The sequence below is a fragment of the Phytophthora sojae genome, assembly GCF_000149755.1.
Source record: "Phytophthora sojae unplaced genomic scaffold PHYSOscaffold_3, whole genome shotgun sequence".
NCBI classification, from domain to species: domain Eukaryota; phylum Oomycota; class Peronosporomycetes; order Peronosporales; family Peronosporaceae; genus Phytophthora; species Phytophthora sojae.
The window spans coordinates 10,508,479-10,528,498 of record NW_009258117.1 but is presented as its reverse complement, the minus strand read 5'-3'; the positions used below and the strand labels follow the sequence as shown (position 1 = coordinate 10,528,498).

The 20,020-nt window shown below is 51.5% G+C and overlaps 4 protein-coding genes across 4 annotated transcripts; all 4 read right to left on the bottom strand.

Moving 5' to 3' along the window:
• Positions 1-4,598: 4,598 nt before the first annotated feature.
• On the bottom strand, positions 4,599-5,402 carry PHYSODRAFT_494805 (hypothetical protein; the record flags this gene model as incomplete). Its single annotated transcript, XM_009527126.1, has 1 exon — positions 4,599-5,402. The coding sequence occupies one exon, from the start codon at positions 5,400-5,402 to the stop codon at positions 4,599-4,601; it is 804 nt and encodes a 267-aa protein (XP_009525421.1).
• Positions 5,403-9,787: 4,385 nt separating this feature from the next.
• On the bottom strand, positions 9,788-10,596 carry PHYSODRAFT_252168 (hypothetical protein; the record flags this gene model as incomplete). The annotated part of the gene is made up of 2 exons (XM_009527125.1): positions 9,788-10,140; positions 10,305-10,596. 2 exons carry the CDS (start codon positions 10,594-10,596, stop codon positions 9,788-9,790), a joined length of 645 nt encoding a protein of 214 aa, XP_009525420.1.
• A 2,523-nt stretch (positions 10,597-13,119) lies between these two features.
• PHYSODRAFT_490113 (hypothetical protein) lies at positions 13,120-13,929 on the bottom strand (the record flags this gene model as incomplete). Its single annotated transcript, XM_009527124.1, has 1 exon — positions 13,120-13,929. One exon carries the CDS (start codon positions 13,927-13,929, stop codon positions 13,120-13,122), a length of 810 nt encoding a protein of 269 aa, XP_009525419.1.
• Positions 13,930-18,411: 4,482 nt separating this feature from the next.
• PHYSODRAFT_490024 (hypothetical protein) lies at positions 18,412-19,095 on the bottom strand (the record flags this gene model as incomplete). Its single annotated transcript, XM_009527123.1, has 1 exon — positions 18,412-19,095. The coding sequence occupies one exon, from the start codon at positions 19,093-19,095 to the stop codon at positions 18,412-18,414; it is 684 nt and encodes a 227-aa protein (XP_009525418.1).
• Between the last annotated feature and the right edge of the window lie 925 nt (positions 19,096-20,020).

The window sequence follows — 20,020 nt, the reverse complement described above, 5'->3', positions numbered from 1 at the left end:
ATCTGAAACAATGCGTATCAATGGCGTATAAACCTGTGTTAGCCGTCTGATGTCGTAGTCATCACGATGGCTACTTAGCTGAGGTCTACACCGTTGTGGGCATCGTGATTTGGTGATCTTATGATGCCCACCAAACCCCTACTTACTTTTTAGTCTAGATTGGCATCCCGTGGGTACCTAAACCGCGCGATCATGTCAGCCGAGTTGCGCTAACATGAGCAGGTTGTGACTACTCAGGTTAGCGCAACTCGATTGGCATTTCCGCGCTATGCAACATCGTACAGCGGTTCTTCTGGTCCAACCTGGTTACCAAATCACTTACTTCGAAAAACTAGCACCTCTTTCTGTGAAGTTGCGAGTCTTGACCGCAGCGCAGCCAGATTTCCATTCTTATATGCTAATAAACCCATTATTGCTTGGGATTAGTGTCGTTAGGTCGGACTCGCCCGTCCCCACCGACGCCGATAGGTATGCGTTTTGTGGTCGTGCCTACAAATGAAACATTAGTCACGTAGTTTTGTAAAATACCGAATACGCCATCCACCTCCATTTTGCCAGCATCTGAACGATTTTTAGGGGTACTAATTGGTGTTGAAGTTAAAGTAGGATGCGCCAAGCTGAGCCCAGGCTATTTTCCTTTGGGCTCGCTTTTTCGGCTTTTTCGTGTTGTGATTAGCGGAGATCTGCATTGCCGTCGCGTAATTGGCGGAATCCTGCGTGGTGCGCGCGTGATTGGCGGAACTGTAGACCGTCATGTGATTGGACGACGCAAAGATCGCGCCAGCAGACCCCGCGCGCAGTTTTGAAATTCGCGGCTTCGAGTTCACTTTCCATTTTGCGAGCCGCTACCCAGCTCCGTCAACAAACCTCGCCGACAAGAGGTATGCTGCTGGACCCCGCCACGGACGCCACGCTCGCCGACGGCTAGGGCGGCATGCTGCGGCCCGCCACGCTGACGGCACGGAGAGCATGCTGCCGGACCCCGACATGGACGCCACGCTGGACAACTGCACTGTCGGCACACTGCCGGACTCGACGTGGACGCCACGCTCGACGGCACGATGGCGGAACCCGGCGTGGACGCCACGTGCGACCACGGCATGGTCGGCACGTTTGCGTACCCCGACGTGGATGCCACGCTCGGTCGGCACGCTGGGAGGGCATGATGCCGGACCCTGACCTGGACGCCATGCTCGGAGCTGGCAAGGTGGGCACGCTGATCGGACGCCACGGTTGACGACCGCAAGGGGGGCATGATGCCGAACCTAGACACAGACGCCACGCTCGACGATAGCATGGATGGGACGCTACTCGAACCCTACGCCAACATCGTGCTTCAGCAATGGCGACATGGTGCTTCACTCTTACCAACATGCTTTGGGTCGTGAGAGTGGTAGATTTACTATTGAGCGCAATGGTATTAGGCAAAAATCTGGTAAATGTGAATGAAAATGATACGTAGAAGTTTGGATCATACAAATATTGCTTGCTTGGCACCAGTTCTCTACTGAGTGCCCACATTGAAGTACATGTATATTCATAGTATCCGACGTCGGCACCGTTTCCCACCATGACGCAACACAGCAGTGTTAGTGTACATGACCGAGTGGTGTTCAGCAGAAATTCAAGCTTTACAGCACAAGTAGTAGTAGATTTGATATTATATGGATAGGTCATGCCCTGAAAATATCGGCTTGGAGCATGCCCACACAAGCTGCGTGAAGACGTGCAAGCTTAGCGGGAGCTGTACCGTCGGATGGACGGATCGTTGTCGACGTTTGCACAGGCTTGAGCGGCGCAGGAGGTATATCCCCTAACAGGTCAGGTTCGTTCAGTCGATCTCCAACGTACGGGCGTTCAACTCATCGCAGCTGTTGACCAACCGTAGTCCACACTGAGTAGCGTAGACTTCAGGATAAGGGCTCGCTCAAGTTCATCAATGTTACCAATAGAGCCTGACACGACAACATCGTGGCCTTCGGTCGCCCCACCTGGCAGAAAGCTTTTACATGTACAACAAGCGCCTTTTACAGGGATGGCTACATGCTCGAACGGAGCAGAATGCCCCCTTTGATTTTCAAGTACCTTGAGTTTGTATAGTATACTTAGTGACTTGCTCACGAAAGGGTTAAGCCCCCGGGAGGTCGCACTGTGCGACTCGCGCAGTGTGCCGTATTGTTTGATAGGCTATATAATACAATGGTCGCCTTGAAGTGAAACCCATGGCTGCAGTCAGCAGAGTCCCTTTCGGTGATTGTTTGGTTCAAACCAGTTTGATTCAAGACAGCCAGGAGAGTTAATCTCTGGACAATAACGATAGTATTAGTTGTGTTCCGTGACGTCTACGGAATTATTAATATCATCGCATTTTTCTGCCACTGCTTCAGTGAAACGCTGAAAGCAAGCTTTTAAAATATCGTGCCGCACAAACCCGGACCCCAAACAATAGAGCAAGGTTCGGTGGATACAGTACGCCAGAGCTCGTGTTGGCAGCATCACTGGTGCGGCTCGCCTACGGTCAAAGCCCGCATACTTACCGCAATCGATAGTGCCGTGCAAGGGAGCTGCGCGACGAGAAGGACGTGGATGGACAACGTTTCCTCGTGCCCATCCGCTGGTGCACAGTTGGCTACTAGCCGACGGTGAGGAGGGTACTTCAAAGTTCCACGCGTCGTCGACCAAATAGCAGACCTCAACCAGATCCCAGAGTGGGGCTCGTCATCGTCATAAACGGCTAAAACCCGCATTACACTCGTAAAAAAGAGCTGTTGTTTTCACTTTCTTTGTGTGTGCAGACTGTTGTTCCAGTCGTATTTGGGGGCTCTTCAACCATCAGCGTACCGTATCCAGCTTACGGTGAATTGTGCCGCCGCTGTAAACTGTATCAGCCCGCTGACGTATCCCGCTTTCACGTCAGGCACGATATTTTAAAAGCTTGCTTTCAGCGTTTCACTGAAGCAGTGGCAGAAAAATGAGATGGTATTAATAATTCCGTAGACGTCACGGAACACAACTAATACTATCGTTATTGTCCAGAGATTAGCTCTCTTGGCTGTCTTGAATCAAACTGGTTTGAACCAAACAATCACCGAAAGGGACTCTGCTGACTGCAGCCATGGGTTTCACTTCAAGGCGACCATTGTATTATATAGCCTATCAAACAATACGGCACACTGCGCGAGTCGCACAGTGCGACCTCCCGGGGGCTTAAATCTGTGGTCCACATATCGATGCTCAAAACACAACGCTCTAGCTTCGTCGACCCTTTTCGGGGCCGACGATGCGATCATCTAAGTGTTGAACAGCGAGATGGCAAACACGTTAAAGAGTGCTGCTGTAAAGGCATCGCATTGTAGTTAGTGGACGCCTGCGAGGTAGGCGTGAGTTGAGGTGTGGCTCCGTTGCCACGAGCTGTGACCGTCATCAGGTCCGTTGTGTCAAATAGGTGAGTCAGAAAGACATCGTACACCGAAACGGAACCGCGGGGCTAGTAGTGGACAAATCTTACTCGTCTGTCGTAAGCATCTCTCTACGATGTTATGGGCAGCGTTTGGACGCCACGAGATCACGCGCATATCCCCTCTCGGGTCGATAGCCAGACGAGACTCTCGGCCCACCGAGCCGCGTTGCGTTAGCGTCCACAGTTCGACCTGCGACTCAAACTAGTTGTTTGTAGGCAGCAGTCTCTATCTAGGACGTTGCTTCACATTAATAGGCGGTGATACTGTCGTAGACGCTCTGACCAAAACAGGACGTAGCTAAAGAATGCCATCGTTGGTTTGGTGGGCCTCGCGTTGTGCCTTCGTCAGTGCGGCGCTCTCTTAACGCGAAGCCCACCGTTTAGCAACAGGGCCTGAATTCAGTAGTACGGCGAGTGCAAAGATGGATTGCTCTGTCTGTCCACCGCAACTCTGAATAGGACCGGCATACTGTAACTGGAACGTCCTGGCGCCTCAACATGGTAAGCTACATGTGCGTACTACTGTTGCAGTCATTCTGCCGAAGAAGGCATGATTGCCAGACGCGAAACAGTGGAAAGGCCCGTGTGTCGGCAATCAATCGGGCGTCTTGAACCCGGCCTCGCGCCAGTTGATCTAATATAATAGACTCGTGAGCGGGTCAAACGCTCGCCCGGATACACTCTCAAAGGGACACTGTAAGCAAAAGGTGTTAAAATCCAATACGTGATTTTTGAATTTGCTCCGATTCACCAAAAATAGCGTTACCCAATCAAATGCCAAAAACCAATGGGAATCCAGCAACTTACACTTTGGCTTCCCGTGGTCTTTCTTGGTGGCATCCACACAGAGTCTCCGATTCGCCTCTCGTACATCGTCACATGTTGTGTGTCAGCTTGGCGCTATATTACGACCAGCAGACAACCTTATGCTGCCGCTGCCCGACGGGCCAGCTTGTTATCCTGCGCTGCTTAGCTCGATATGGGCGTCGATAGGCTTGTCGCCGTCAAAAATATGAAAGACACCATTTTTTGTGCTTGATAACGAATTCTGTATTTGAAAAGTAAAGAGTAATTCTCGGCGCTCTTATAAAATGGGTGCAGTGCCAGCTGAACGACTCAGTAGGGTGGAAACTCCTGCTCAGACCAACAGAATGGCCTGCAGGAGCTCAATGTCGTCGTCACTCCACGTCTGCTTGTCGCCCAAGCTCGAGTCGATCGGCGTGTACCCAGCGCTGCGGCTATCGTACATCTCGCTGTACAACCGAGTTGGTAAGTTCTGGTCGCCCAGGGCGCTCTGGAACGAGTACGGAGCGAAGTTGTCGATGCCACTGGGAGACAACTCGTCCTGAAAGCCCGTAGTTCGAGCCAGTGGGGTGGCTTCCATGTTGCTGAAAGACAACACCAGAGGCGATCCGACGCTGCTCTGGTGTTCCTGCACGAAAGCTGCCGACGGTTGAGGCACCCGGATACGCGGCGCGACACCGGCGAATCCAGCCGCCATCATGTCGCCACTGTTGGCGTATGCATGAGCATCGTACTGGAAGCCGAAAGTATTGTGCTGCTGCTGGTTCTCGATGAAGAGCTGCTGGGCCACGGCAATCGAGACCCGCTTCTTGAGCGCTGCGCGGCGCAGCGAGCGCTCCCGACGACGGATCGCGTGTTCCTTCTGATACTTGCGGTCGCTGCGGCGCTGGATCAAGTTCTGCTTGATGCGGTGCTCCTCGCACAGCGAGTGGGCGTCGCCGTTGCGCCTGAGCGTGCGCTCGTTGACGCACTTGCCGGTCTTGTACTGGCACTTGCCGAGGTAGGGGCGCTTGGTGGCCGGCTCGCCGTTGGGGGCCACGCTCATCTGCTGAGCCTTGCGCTTTGAGCCGTTCTTGGTGTGGGTTGCCTTGCCCGATGTAGCAGAGATGTTGTTGATGATGGTAGCGGCGGTGGTCATTTTCTGTTGTGAGCCAAATGACGAAAAAACGGAACTGAGCTCTGCTGAGTCCAGCGAGGTGAAGGTATCCTAGGGTGCCTGTTGTATGGCCAGGCGGATAGAGACCAGCATCGGCTTTTTGGTCGGACACAATGAGCTGCTGTCCCTGGACTGTGCGCGTGTCGCTCGTCGTTTGAAAGCTGATACATGTACTGTAGCCCAGTATGCGTACCCTCCACCCTGATGTAGATCGATGCGTGGCCAAACGTGCCCGATCCCCTCCTCCCATCTGGAGTCCGCCTCGAGATATAGTGGAGGTCCTCATGGCCGGACGCGCAGGTCTCTTATTCTGTCGTTGCAGCAATTTGAAACATCCAAATGTGGCGCGTCAAGTCACCTGTTTTTACATATTTTGGGCGATCGAGCGGTGAGCGGTCCACCGTTTTACCATCTGACTCACCAAGTTGAAGCGGTTTGACACGGCTCAACACAGGATGCTGTCCATCTATGATTGCGGGCAATTGTCGTGCTAGACGGGTGCATGACCGAAATCGACCGATCCAGGACCGCCCCGGTGCACTCAACACCACTAGGACGCGTTGTATTAACTCCCACTGTGATCACCTCGAATAAGATCTGCGCTCTGGCTTCGCGGTAGTGGCGAAAGCATACCAGTTTCCGTGGCTACAGCAAATACATGCACAAAGATAGCTCTGCTTCACCTGCATTAGCCTTGATTGACCCTTGCATCACTTGGGCCCGACCCGGGCCACTCGGCGACTTGTAATAATGTCGGCAGTACACGACAGTAGGTACCTGCCTTCAAGTATCGTGCAAACACGGGTTCTGCCGCTTGGTTTCGCATGTTAGTTTGTAATACATGTAGTCCTCACAAGTCCCTCGTGCAGGCCAGAGCTCGCAACGGGTGCCCGAAAACCGGGTACCCGTCCGTCCATACCCGTCCGTTTGAGTTTCGGACGGGTACGGGTACCCGATTTAGTTTTGAAGCAGCCTCGGATCGGTTCGGGTATCCGAAGTTCGGGCCGAACCGTGCAACAGAGCCAAAGAGCGAAGCACGTGCAGATCGAAGTGAAGACTATCACAAGTTTATAGTTATGTTATCTTTGTCATCTACTGAACAGCGCTCTGGCCGCTACCTGTGATGTTGGGCTGTTTTGATACATGCACGCAGTGCCGTAGGCTGTTCGACATATGACCGTACCGTTAGATCAACAATAACTCCGCGATCACCTAAAGGAGGAAGGCTAGATCAAGGCAGATCTTAGCTTAGAAGCTTACCGTGAATGTATTATACCGCGAAATGGCATTTCCGCATCATATCCTTGTTGGACATGCCTACCCGCAACTTCGAGCGGACCGATTTATCGGGTATCCGAACGGATTCGGATCTACGGACGGGTCCGGGTACCCGAACTTCAGACAATGCCCACATGGGCGGATTCGGGTACCCGGTGCCATCTCCGGGTAAGCCGGTGCATACTGTTTGCGACCTCTGGTGCAGGCCTTTGGCCGTCTTGGATACTTAAGACAGCACAGCATAGAAGGTAGACATTTTAACTGAGCACGAGTGCAAACTTGCCGGTGCTCTCACTTAAAGACTTATGCTGCCTTGAATTGTGGCAATCTAGCGGTGTGTCTCCATTGGTGTTGAAAGATGACGAGCGCACATCCGCGCCAATCTTGCGGAGATCTAGCGGGCGCGATTGACGCGGTATGAAAATGCTCGTACCGAACCCTTCACCTGCACACGAACTGCAGACCGCGGCCAAACGAAGCACGTTGACCGCAAACAGTATACATCGCTCCCTCGTCGTTTCATGCGCGCGTTACATTGCACCGACTGTCAGAACCGAACCAGATCCAAACATGCACGCAAGCAAGTCAGTTTTCTGTTCCTTCCGGTTATACATGTAGTTGCTGTACTCTCGTGCGTTAGAACAGATCTGTTAAGCGCTCCACGCCGGTGTAGCAGCAAGAATGTATTCTGTTCGATTGGCCTGAACAAGCCACCGCTCTTAACAATCCTAGCTAAGCAAAACACGAGTCCAAGCCTGGATGGCAGCACGTCCCATCGTGACAAAGGGGCTAAACGAGTGCAATGCACAGATTTTCGCTCTTTTTCATGCGCCGTTCCACACAACTACAGACAACGACTTACAAAGCCGGCATGCTTAATGCCATCCTCCTATATAAAAACAACGATAAATTCCCTCCCGTCAAATCTGTAAAACTGTCATAAAACACACGGTGTGTTGCATAAAGTACACAAGAAAGCATATAAAGCACACAAAACCAGATGGTATACAAAGATGAAGTCATTTGATTGAATCTGATTGGCTGGTTTGCTCATGTTAAGCTTTGCTTGACTTCGTCTGCCGGCTTTTTGTGTCTGCCGGCTTTGTAAGTCGTAGTCTGTACGTCTTACGACACACTGGACGATTTAAGCTGTCTTCAGTACGGGTTAATCAGGCTTATTGTAGATATCATACAGCAAACCTGGGTTTCTTAAACGCGTCGCTGACATATATCCCAATAGCTTCAGCAAACTTGACATATTCAGCATTATACTATTTCGTGCTGGCAATACATGTACATGTACTGTACCGACTCAGCATGTTTATCCGGCGGGGTGGGACCACGTCGAGAAGTTCTGCTGATACAGCAAGACTGTAGCGCTAAGTGTGTTTTGCGGTATCACGAACTGTGTGAGTTGTATGGTTATCTATGTGTCTCAATGCGGGTTAGGGTTACAAGCCGGAGGAGGGGGGGCAGGTGAAAGCGATTTCCAGGATTTCACAAATTCGCCCCTACCGAACCTGGGGCCCCCTTAACTATAGGCAAGTCTGGGCTCATCGTAGAGCTAGCCTTGCCCTTTAGCTTTCCAACGAGCCCAACTTCACTTAATGATATTTCGTGCAGCCTTCAGGCCGTTCCATTTCCTAGAGCACTCGTGGAACTTTGGAAATTTGGCGTGGGTGACCTCCGTCCCCGCCCAGCTGCCAGACTGGGCCAAAGTATGTCCATGATAAAAAACACGATTTGCATTGGGGTGTTTTTTTGCGGTATCAGCAGCAAGAGTCGACCACGTCAGCGATGTGCGGTGCCAAGGCCAGTGCGAGTGACCGACCGCTGTCAATGAGGCTTTCCACTGTTGCATACGAGTACATGTACAAAAACCGACGGCACAGGCGCGAGGGTGCAGATTTCGTCGTACAGCAGAAAGCGACGGGTCTGTCCGCACGAAGGAAAGCGTTTCTGCAATCGATTAGCTCCAGCTTACTGCCAAAGGCGTGTACATGTACGTATGGTACCTACAATGGAGCTCTGCCCTAGCCATGCGATTATAGAGAGTGCGGCACCAACGACGTGCTACATGGTACTTGAAGGACAAACCAAAGACCTCCTCACGCGCGCGCTTCGATTCTCGTTCGGTTATCACAGCCGGAGCTAATGCTACGAGGGTTTTTTTGCCAGATGATGGCACTATTTGATAAGTCTAGACAAATGATGTTGGCATTTGCGACGACGGTGTTCATTAGCTTCAAGGCAAAATTAAGAGCATCAATTATTAGATAGTGCCATCATTTGTCTAGACTTATCAAATAGTGCCATCATCTGGCAAAAACCCGCTACGAGGACCGAAAGTCACAACACTACTGTCCCCGGTCCTCCCACTGTTTGCGGCCAAGACCCGGATACTGATCACAATCTTTTATCCGTGTTGCCGGGCAAGCTGCCCCGAATCAAAATGGCAATGCGGGTGGTTATGAATCACATCTCGCACGTCCTCGGGGTGACCGTGGATATTTTGCGTCAGGGGTCTGAGTGGAAGAATGCCACCGCGGATTCTGTGTCCGTCATCTTCTAATGTGTAAGGCAGCCCACAATCTCAAACGAATTGGAGCGGGTTTAAGTCAAGCTTAAACTGTTGTAGGCTACCCGGAAACAACTCTCTTGAGTTAATAGTTTTTCTTTTCACGAAGCATGTCAGTATATAAATTTACAAGGTATCAGTGACCCCTTGCTTTTTTGGAGACACCAGCTAGAGGATGTATTCGCGACAGCGGGATCCGCATCTCCTGGGATGTCGTTGTCAATAGCTGGATAAGTAGCAAAAATGTACCTCAATACGAAACTTAAAGAGATCCGCATGAATACCCAGACTTTCTCCATTGAGGTACAGTATAACCCTCTAACCGCATAAACCGCAGCTTTCTTGAAAGTACACCTTTGAATCTTGGTAAACGCACAAGAATTACCTGCTTGACATAGCTCTACGGCCGCTAAGCCAAAAATGGCAACATCGTCGTAAATGAGATCTATTGTGCGCATATATAATACCTGTTGGAGGATTTATAATATGGCTGTAGGGTGGAGGTTCTTGTTCAGGCCAGCAAAAGGTTCTGCAGGAACTCGAGATCGGCTTTACTCCACGCTTGTTTGTTCGAGGTCGTCGACACGTATCCGACGCTGCTGCTCCCATTGATCTCGTCGTACTGGAACGGAAGTGGGCTACAGTCGCCCCCGACGATGGGGATATTTTGGAAAGAGTACTGAGTGAAGTCGTCGACACCAGTGGGAGACAACCGATCGTTGACGTTCGTAATCGCCCCCTGTGCAGTGACTTCCACGTTGCCGAATGACATGACCAGAGGCGAACCCATGGTGCTCTGGTCGTTCAGTATGCAGCCCAACAAAGGTTGCGGGCCCTGAATATGGGGCGCAAAACCGACCAATTCTGAAGAAGCCGTCAGGCCACCGTAGGTATTGGCAGAGATCATGTGCGATGGAGCATGATACTGCGACAGCGGAAAACCGAAAGTTTTGTGCTGCTGCTGGTGCTGCTCGACGAAGAACTGCTGGTCCATGGCCATCGAGACCCGCTTCTTGAGCGCTCCCGACGACGGATTGCGTGCTCCTTCTGGTACTTGCGGTCGCTGCGGCGCTGGATCAAGTTCTGCTTGATGCGGTGCTCCTCACACAACGAGTGAGCATTGCCATTGCGCTTGAGCGTGCGCTCATTGGAGCACTTGCCGGTCTTGTACTGGCACTTGCCGAGGTAGGGGCGCTTGGTGGCCGGCTCGCCGTCGGTGGCCACGCTCATCTGCTGAGCCTTGCGCTTCGAGCCGCTCTTGGGGTGGCTTGCCTGGCTCGAGGCAGTAGAGGCAGTAGAGGTAGTGGCCGGGGTGGTCATGGCTTGATATGAGTCGAAGTGAGAAGAAATGGAACTGAGCTCTGCCGAGCGAGTCGAGGTGAAGGTCTCCTAGGGCGCCTGTTGTATGGCTAGGCGATGGAGATAATTCGGTCCGACATCATGCACAGGCTAAACTGCCGTTCCCTGGGTTGTGTGCGTCGTTAGAACCCTGGTAGGAGCTCACACGTCAATACCGGCTCCACTGGCACAGTTTCAATGCGCGGCCGATGGTGCCCCAGTCCCCTTTTCCCTGTATAATACTTGAGGTCCTCTGGATCGCTCAGATCTCTTATTCTTTCATAAGCTGTAAAAATTAGAGCACGTTCCCATTATTTGAAACATCTAAAATCTGGCATGGCAAGTCACATGCTTTTACAGATTTGGACGATCGCGCGGGATTCGTGTACATGTAGCCGTCCATCTGACTCACCAAGTTGAAGCGGTTTGACACGGAGACCAAAGGATATTGATTGCGGGCAATTCTTGTTGTAGACTGGTGTGCGCCGGAAATCGACTGATGCAGGACTTCTGCCAAGAAATGCTTGAATCGGCCGAAGGCACTCAACGCCACTTAGACAAGCTCCCACTGTGATCAAAGGGCCCCACCTCGAATAAGATCATCGCTCCGGCTTTGGTGTGTGAGGACCCCCCCCCCCCTTGTAGCTACAGTACAGGAGGCCGTTTCGCCTGTGTGTCAGCCGCACCGTTCTCGCCATACTGCCTCGATTTACATCACATGTGACATCCTAATCGGGCAAACGAGGCCATTGACTTGCCAGGAGCACTGATGTGCTGCCGCAAATGAGAGACCCCCCATGCAATTTGTTTGACACGTCAGATAGCCTATCCGGGATAGGCAGCATGGTTTTGGGCGAAAATGACAACAGTCGTATGAAAATGAGTTTTAAATGCAGAAGGCGTAGCTACCGGCTACCCCTATCCCCTATCGGCCTCTACATTCGCATACGTGTTCCTTGAAGACGTTTTCTGTGCCATTGGAAAGTCTCATTGACATGTGCACTGGCGCAACGCTGGCGCGAGTGACCGGTTGGTTCGATCAAACGTTGCGTCTGTACACTGTACAAACGAATACCATACACGTACATGTAGGCGCTCTAGCCTGTACGTAAATGTACATGTACAGAATGTAGTTATAGAGTACGAGCTCAGGATAATTTTCAGTGATAAAAAATATTATAACAGCATGAACATAAGAATCGGATCTCGGGTATTTTGGTATTGTCGCTTTCAAGGTTTTTGCGCACTCTATTCGTCTTATAACTCGTCTTCGCGGTGTCACAAATCGTTGTGCATTGCGATCGAATCGTTGCTCAAAGCGCGAATTAGCTGTCACGACCACAACTTACCTAGCCAAACTGCTGAATGCTGAAGTACTTGACGCTTCGAAAGTAAAAACTATTCCCCACAGTACAGCGCATAGCGCAGGATTTTCTCGTTGCTGCATACAAATACTTCATTGAAAAGCTAACTAACACGCAAGATGCAGCTTGGCGAGTTACAAAAACGAATGGCGAATGGTTCAACCGCCATTCGTTGTTTTTTATCGATAGCTCGTTGCGCTTCTGGCTATTCATCCTTCAAATCACTGAACCGTGATCCCGCATAAGTCGTCCTCTAAATCGTCAATAGAAAACTTAAGTCGTTGGAATATCTCCGGGTTTGGAACAAGGAAAATCTGGATAAAATCCAGATAGATTACGGATAAATTACCAGCGGATGTTCCAATCCAGTGGGATCCGGGTTTTGCCCGAAAACAGGATGGTATCAAATCCAGACCAAAGTCGCGTTATCAATCGAGTAATGGGGCTTCATGGATACGGCGAATTGCTCTGACTTTCCTTTCCCGCAAGCATTACATTGGCACCGGCTGTGAGTGAAGATCGAACCAAATCGCGAGGCAATCTCGGGTTTGTAATCCAGCAGAGCCTCGCTGAAAGTTTCAGTTTTTAAATTCAAATACAGATCGACAGAAACATTTAGCATGTCGTCGGGGGGTAACGGCGGAGGTTATTGGTTAAGTTCTGTCTGTGTGAAGACGAAACAAAACAAGAGTACGAAGATGCTGGAGGGGTACCAGGTAAAGAAAGCCCGTGTATTGTGCACCTAACATAGGAAAATGTAGCCATTAGAAGTGTAGCCATTTCTTTATCCGATCAATTCTTTAACTGAAACAGCGTATTAGACCGAGCGAACTGGGTGTCATTTATAGAGGTGTGACTGTATATAATTCGCGCTGATTTCGGAGAACGGTTAACCGAATCTGCGAGATGAATTCAGGCGTTTACGGCTGTAATGACGCGTTGGAGTAACTTATATCAAATGGTGGTTGTCCATGCAGCTATCGATAACCGAGAAAGTCAAACCATTGGCGAATGATTTGTTTATATACTGTACATGTATTATGCCCGTGTGCAAATGAAAGACTAAGTACCTCCTGTGGTGCTCTTATAAATTGGGTGTAGCGCCAGCAAGAAAAACGCCTCTGCGGGGTGCTAGTTCCCATTAGACCTGCAAAAGTTTTTGCAGGAACTCGAGGTCGGCTTCACTCCACGTTTGTTTGCCGCCCAATCTCGAATTGACCGGCAAATCGTAACCGCTGCTGCTTTCCTTGGTCTCGCCGTACTGAGGTGCTTCTGTTGTGGTTTGGACGCCTGGTACATTCTGGAATGAGTACGGGGTGAAGTCGTCGATGCCACTGGGAGATAGTCCATCGTGGACACCCGTAGTTGACCATGATGTGGTGGCTCCCGTGGCACTGTAAGACAACACGAAAGGCGACCCGATGCTGCTCTGGCCGTCCAGCATGAAAGCCGACGAATGCTGAGGCGCTTGAATTCGCGGCGCAAGGTAGCCGAATTCAGCCGCCATCACGTTACTCCAGGTGGAGTATGTGAGATCATCGTACTGCGATACCGGAATGATGAAAGCATTCTGCGGCTCGATGAAGAGCCGCTGGGCCAAGGCCATTGAGACTTGTTTCTTGAGCGCAGCGCGGCGCTGCGAGCGCTCCCGACGACGGATCGCGTGCTCCTTCTGGTACTTGCGGTCGCTGCGGCGCTGGATCAAGTTCTGCTTGATGCGGTGCTCCTCACACAGCGAGTGAGCATTGCCGTTACGCTTGAGCGTGCGCTCGTTGAAGCACTTGCCGGTCTTGTACTGGCACTTGCCGAGGTAGGGGCGCTTGGTGGCCGGCTCGCCGTCGGTGGCCACGCTCATCTGCTGAGCCTTGCACTTCGAGCCGCTCTTGGGGTGGTTTGCCTGGCCCGAGGCAGCAGAGGCTGTGTTGCTAGCGTTGGTAGTGGTGGTGGTCATTTTCTGAGGTGGGTCGAAGGAAGACAAAGCGGAACTGAGCTACTGCCGAGCGCGGCATCTCGGGGGGCGTTTGTTGTGTACAGAGGCTGTAATGAGAGCCTACCGGTACGCGGACTGCTCCCCACGGCAGATGGGCGGGTTGCGCAATGCTGCAACGGCGGGGCTATCAGTTAGGCAGCCGATCACTGGTGGATAGTGTCGTTGGTCGTTTAGAAAAACTGATGGTCACAACACCGGAGCCACAGATGCATGCCGTTTCATTGGCTTCCCCCTTTGGGTAAAACAGATACCTATTCGAGGTCCTCGTGGACGCGCAGATCCGCGTTGTCTTTGTATTGTACAAGTGCAACTATTATTTCTATAGTAAATCTGGCGCATGTTTTTACAGATTCAGCGATACCGCGGCGGGATTTCGTGTAGCGGTCCACCGTTGCCATCTGACTCACCACGTTGAAGCGGTTTTGACATGGGCCGATTGCGGTCATTCGTTGAGGTGCACACGCGTGCAGGCATCAAATCGGGCGGTCCTCACCACAAAATCACTGCAGGAAAGCATTACAGGGGCTCCCACTGTTATCACAAGCCCCCATCCTGCGTCCTCGAATAAGAATCCCGCTTCCCTGTGGACTCTTGTGGATCCTGTACGCCTCTGTTTAACATCCTAGCTGGTCAAGGATTGGTAGACGCCCGTTGGAGGGAGATCGTGGCTACAGTGTACGTGCATGTACACTGTATATGTTGGATTGTGTACTGTACAATGTACAGCGCACGATCCAAATATACCCTGCCTTGACCCTCGCCGTCACTCGACCTCGCTGGCTAACGTAAGCAGGGCCTGAGCGTCTCCAAGCCGCCACTGTATGACATTTGCTTTCGTATAGAGGACGTGTCTTGGCTGATGAACCTATAAGTCCTACCAGGCCCCGTATATCTTACGCGCAATTGAAAGCATACTGCACGAGGTTTATACTCAGTTTTTTGGCTGTGCAATGCTTCAGCCATATCAATCTTCGTCCATTGCGCGTGTGGTCGGTCGGATTCCCGACCGATCTTATCTTACCTTGGGTATGATCGAGTCTCACCAATCTCGTCGTCGGTCGGTGAAATTGCTCCGGGACCACTGCAAATGAATGGCTTGAGGGCAGTGTGGATTGTGTTAGGGCGTTGGCCGCAAACAGTAGGACCGCGCGCCAAAAAGAGCACTCAGTCCGACTAACGTCAGAGATGCGGGGCCAAGGCCAGTGCAGGCAACTGATCGGTATCAACGAGGCTTTCCACTGGCGCAAAAAACGACTGCAGGGGCGCGAGGGAGCGGATTTCGTCATGCTTTGGTTCGTTACATGTAGGATCGCAAGGACGCCAGCCTGTCCACATATATAGTAATATGTATTGTGCTTTGCAATGATTTTGCCGACCATTTTAGACGTTAAATATGGCAAAGCCTGCTCCTAAATATGTGTGAAAGAAGATACACGACTTGCTAAAATTATGCATAAATCCACCTCCTCATATATATATCGACTTGGGAGGGCCTGTCAGCAGCCATGCATTGGCCCAGTACACCACCGTCCATGATCCCCAGCACATCCAACCTCTTATGCATAATTGCCGTGCGTGTAGGTGCTTGTGGATAAAAGCCGACAGAATTGCAGCTGCACAGGCACAATTGTACTTTCAAAAGTGCAATTGTGGCGCTTTTAGCGTAATTATAGGCCTCCACCCATTTATGCACCTCGATTTATCGTAAATCTAGCAGGTGGTCGCTATAAATACAGCAAATCTCGCCTCATATTGCCAAAATCATTGCAAAACACAATACAATTTGATAAAGGCTGGTTCGTTTATAAGAGGCAGTCGTATTAATTTTAAAACCGTGCAGCTCCTGCACTCCGATAGAACGGCGATATGATGCTTCAAATCACACGTTTAAATGCAATAGGGCGCGGCACCAAGAAATTGTTGATTGATAATACTGGCACACCAAAGGCAGCCTTGAGGTGGATGCATACCAGAGCTCGCAATCGGGTACCCGAACCGGGTAAATTACCCACCCGAACCGGGTACACCCGAGTTCGGGTAGGGTGCGGGTACCCGAAACAATCCCCGGGTGAAGCTCGGGTACCCGAGAGTTTTTTTTTAAAAAATAAGTGGAAGGTTTCGCATCCCGACTCTTATGTGTATTTGACGACGCCTGACCCAACATCCAAGCATGGAGACCGATAACCTCCCCAATACGCGACAAGAAGTCTCTACGGTTGATAAGGCACACGAAGAAGCTAAAGGTGAGGTCCAATAATGCGGGTCTGATTTAATGGACACGCAACCAGAATTCACGGGTGCAGTAATGTACTGGAGCGATTCCCGTAGGTTTTAGAATCCAAAAATCATCTCAAAAGTGCGAAGAAAGGGCAGGAATAAATCTTGTCGACCAATCAGAAGAGGGGGGCACCCTCTTTCAGATTTTGAACACGTACTTTCTGGAATAAAAATAAGATTCAAAACGCTGCGGGAATCGCTCCACTAACTCTCTGACTACTAGACCCCCTATCTTATTTAGACACATGAGAGGTTTCCCAGTCTCCGATGCCGCAAAGTCTCTCGATGTTCCTCGTCACAACCACACATCGCTGTCGAAGCGCTCCGACGGAGTCAGTTGGGGCACTTAAGGGTAAACGCGAGTCTGTTGAACAAGCTTTCGGAGTCTCAAAATATGGTGGGCCAGTCGCTGCCTTCCAGCTGACGCACGTCGTGCGGTAGAAGACCCGGAGGCCAGAATCGGTTACTATATACTATGTGGGGTTTACCCGGTCCAGAACGAACGCGGCTTGCCTGGTCCTGTCATCCTCCAGTCGCCACAGTTAACAATATTGACCCTTGGAGAAGACGTAGCGTGGTTACATTTCAACCTAGAGCGAAGCTGTAAACAAATACAAACCGTGGGCTGGGTCTCAGCACAGCGCGATCTCCACATAGTTCACTACCGCCGGGTGACGTCCGTCGAAGCGATCACCACGACTACTTGCTGGGACGAGAGTTGATCATTGGATCTCTGTTCGTGCTCGACTTGAGAGCGAAGGTGCACCTGGTCCTCGCATCTTGGTAAAATACATTCAGTAAGCCTAGTTGAGGTTTACCCAGTCGCCGAGGTCTTGAACGCGAGGGGTCAGCCAGGTCCGCCGCGCCTCGGTCTTACTTGATGCAGCGTAGTAGTTCATAATCCTTGTGGCAATCGACAAGCACGGCGCTGCTTCCGCGCTCGGCGCAACCATCTCTCATTCTTGGTCCCATGAGAGGCCCTCCAAAAAGGCTGGACGCGTCCTCACCACTTGAGATTCCAATCACGAAAAGCGAAGTGAAAATGGTACATATAAGTACTTCAGTCGATACCCAGAGTGCGGCACCAACGACATCCTTTTCACCGTATCCGCCAGTCGCACTCGGTGACTGGCACCAACTGTATCCTGCTCGAAGGACAACCAGGAGGCCCATTGCTTCAAATTGAGTTCGGCCACCACAGCTAGCCACAGTGTAATGCTCACGAGATGGGAAAGTCAGACCTATTCGTGATGTTAGTTCTCGAGGCAGAAATCGAGTCTTGGTCGGCTCTAAGTAGCTAAGGGAGGATCACGGGCTTGAATTTCCTCAAGACGCAGGCGTCCAATGCTTTTGTTGTGTGTGTCGGGGGGGGGGGGGGCATGATGGCACTTAAACAACTAATCCTTGATCTGCCACCTAACGACTACAAAGATCATGCCCTCAAGGCACGTGTGTATATACTGTATTCCAATTTGATATGATCTTCACTTACGATTAATACTCAAGGCTCCTCGCTAAGGCTTGAACGTTTTAACTCACTGTTGGTGAGCTTACTTCGATGATCAGGATCGCAACAGTTCGATGAGGGGAGGGACCAACAGGCAGCATCCTTAATAGCAGCGAAGCGCTGCATAGGAAGTAGGATAGCTTGTTCTGTCTACGCATAGGTGCTAGGCGAGAGTCGCTATTGTGCTTTGCTCTATTTTTGTCTAAGTGAATGAGTACAGTAACTCGTTGTTTTGTATTTGAGCTCGATTGTAACTCGTTATTTACCCAACGACGCTCGCTTCGATCGTATTGGATGTCGTTCTGAAGCTTCGACTTTGTGTATCGTTGAACTGGTGCATTTGCTCCAGTCGTAGTATGAGACTCGACAACAGTTATAGGTCCAAACGATGCACGTTGTCAGTTCTTGCTTCCTTGATGTCACCAAGTTGCTGGTACGCAGAAGTAACACTGGAAGGCGGATGCAGTCCAAAGTAGGCGTAGTTATGCCGCTGGTGTCCAAACAAAGAGGATAGAGCACTGACCTCGCAATTTCTTCAACGAGAACCCAGCAGCTCGGAGAAATACCAGAGCTCCAAAAACAAACCGGAATGCGGGCCATGAATGACACGAACACACTAAATCATACATTTAACTACTACGCCGTAGTTTCAGTTCCCTTCATCCAACGAATTCGATGATGTACTGCTGTACGTCCACTTTACCCGGGTTCTGGAAGGCGTGAACGTGTCTCTCCTCTTCAGTGACCTCAACGCGTCGGAACTCGCAGGCTTCGAACGTCGTCACGGACCCTGACGGCTGCAGCGCTTCATCCAGTCCACGGGTCTCACAGGGCGCGCGGTTGAAGAACACATACGGGTGCAAGTGTTCGTGCAGCTCGCAGCTAGACCCCGAAGGCACGTGGAAGTCCCAGAGCTTCACGTGCGGATTCGAGAGCAGCAGGCGCGTGCCGACGCTTCCAGGCACGTTGCTCCGGCGAGGGACCGTGCTCGTTGGAACGCCTTCCGGCTGCTTGAAGACCGTGACCGCCACAAAGCCACCGGGGCTGGGCTGCTGCAAGGCCTTAGCCCAGCAGCCATTGGCGTCCACATCGTCGCTGTCATCGACCCAGAGTCGCAACCTGGCGAGCTGCTCGGGGCTGGGCGCAACCGCAAGCGGCAGCAGGAGGCGTCCTGCTGGTCGTACGAGTAACGCCGCGTCAAGTTGACGCAACAGGTGGCGATCCTCGAGCAGCATATCAGAGGCTGTGTGGCTGCCACCGAGGTGAGGAGACCCCAGCAGCCACATGGCGAAGCGAGGCGCTTGGAAGAGCTCTCGCGGCCGCAGCAGCCCGGCCGACGCCATGGTCTTTTCTCGACGTCTCGAAGTTCTGTTTGACGCGTTTTGATTGGCTTAAGTGAGTTTTAGCGAATGGGAAGGGTTTAAATATGATACAAAACGATCACTGAAAAAAAAATAACCAACATCTTGAGTGTAGCCATGTGTTGATTATTTCTCGTCTTTTTGGTACCGCGTCAAGCTGAGCACAAGTGTTGGGCTATCCAATGGGTCTGCCGCACGCCAGGGGCGATTCAGTTGGCCTGGAACGACGCGACCATCTCTATGAAGGCAATATGGGCGTAGTGTGACGGTTGCTGTGGCCGCTCGTGCGGCTACCTCAACTGGGGCGAGGGGCAAGTGCCCGGTCAATTGTCGACGCGCTGGCCTTTCCACTGATGTAGTCTGGTAATCCGACTTCGTCAGCACGACACAACGAAAGTCAGCAGCGTGTATGCTTTACCTGGCTAGGGAGTTGGGACGCTCCAGCTGCACAGGATTTATGGGGGCGCACTATAGGAAAGCGTCTCTGCAATGCAAAGATCGTGATTGTCGAACGAATGACCTGCTAGAGGCTATCGACACGAACACTAGCAGAACGCCACAAGCTAGTCGAAGGACGCAGTAGGTAGTAACGGTGTCATGTTCGAGTCGGAATCTTGAGGAGACGGCAGCATCACCTCACCTCACGCATTCGTATTGCTTAGGCCAAGCGCTTTGAGCGGATCCATTTCGTGCGTGACTGTAGAAATGGCCTGGGGCTCACCATGCTGCGTTACAAATCTGATCGCTGCTGCAGCTGGAGCAGTGGATATCGTTCGAGGCGTGGGTCGATGGGCTCTTTCTCTTTGGTGGTTACAGCCGGCGCTTGTGTAATGCGACTTAGTGGAGTCGGGGACCGCTTCAGTGAACGGCTGGGTATCAACGAGACGAGTCGAGTACCACGTGGCGT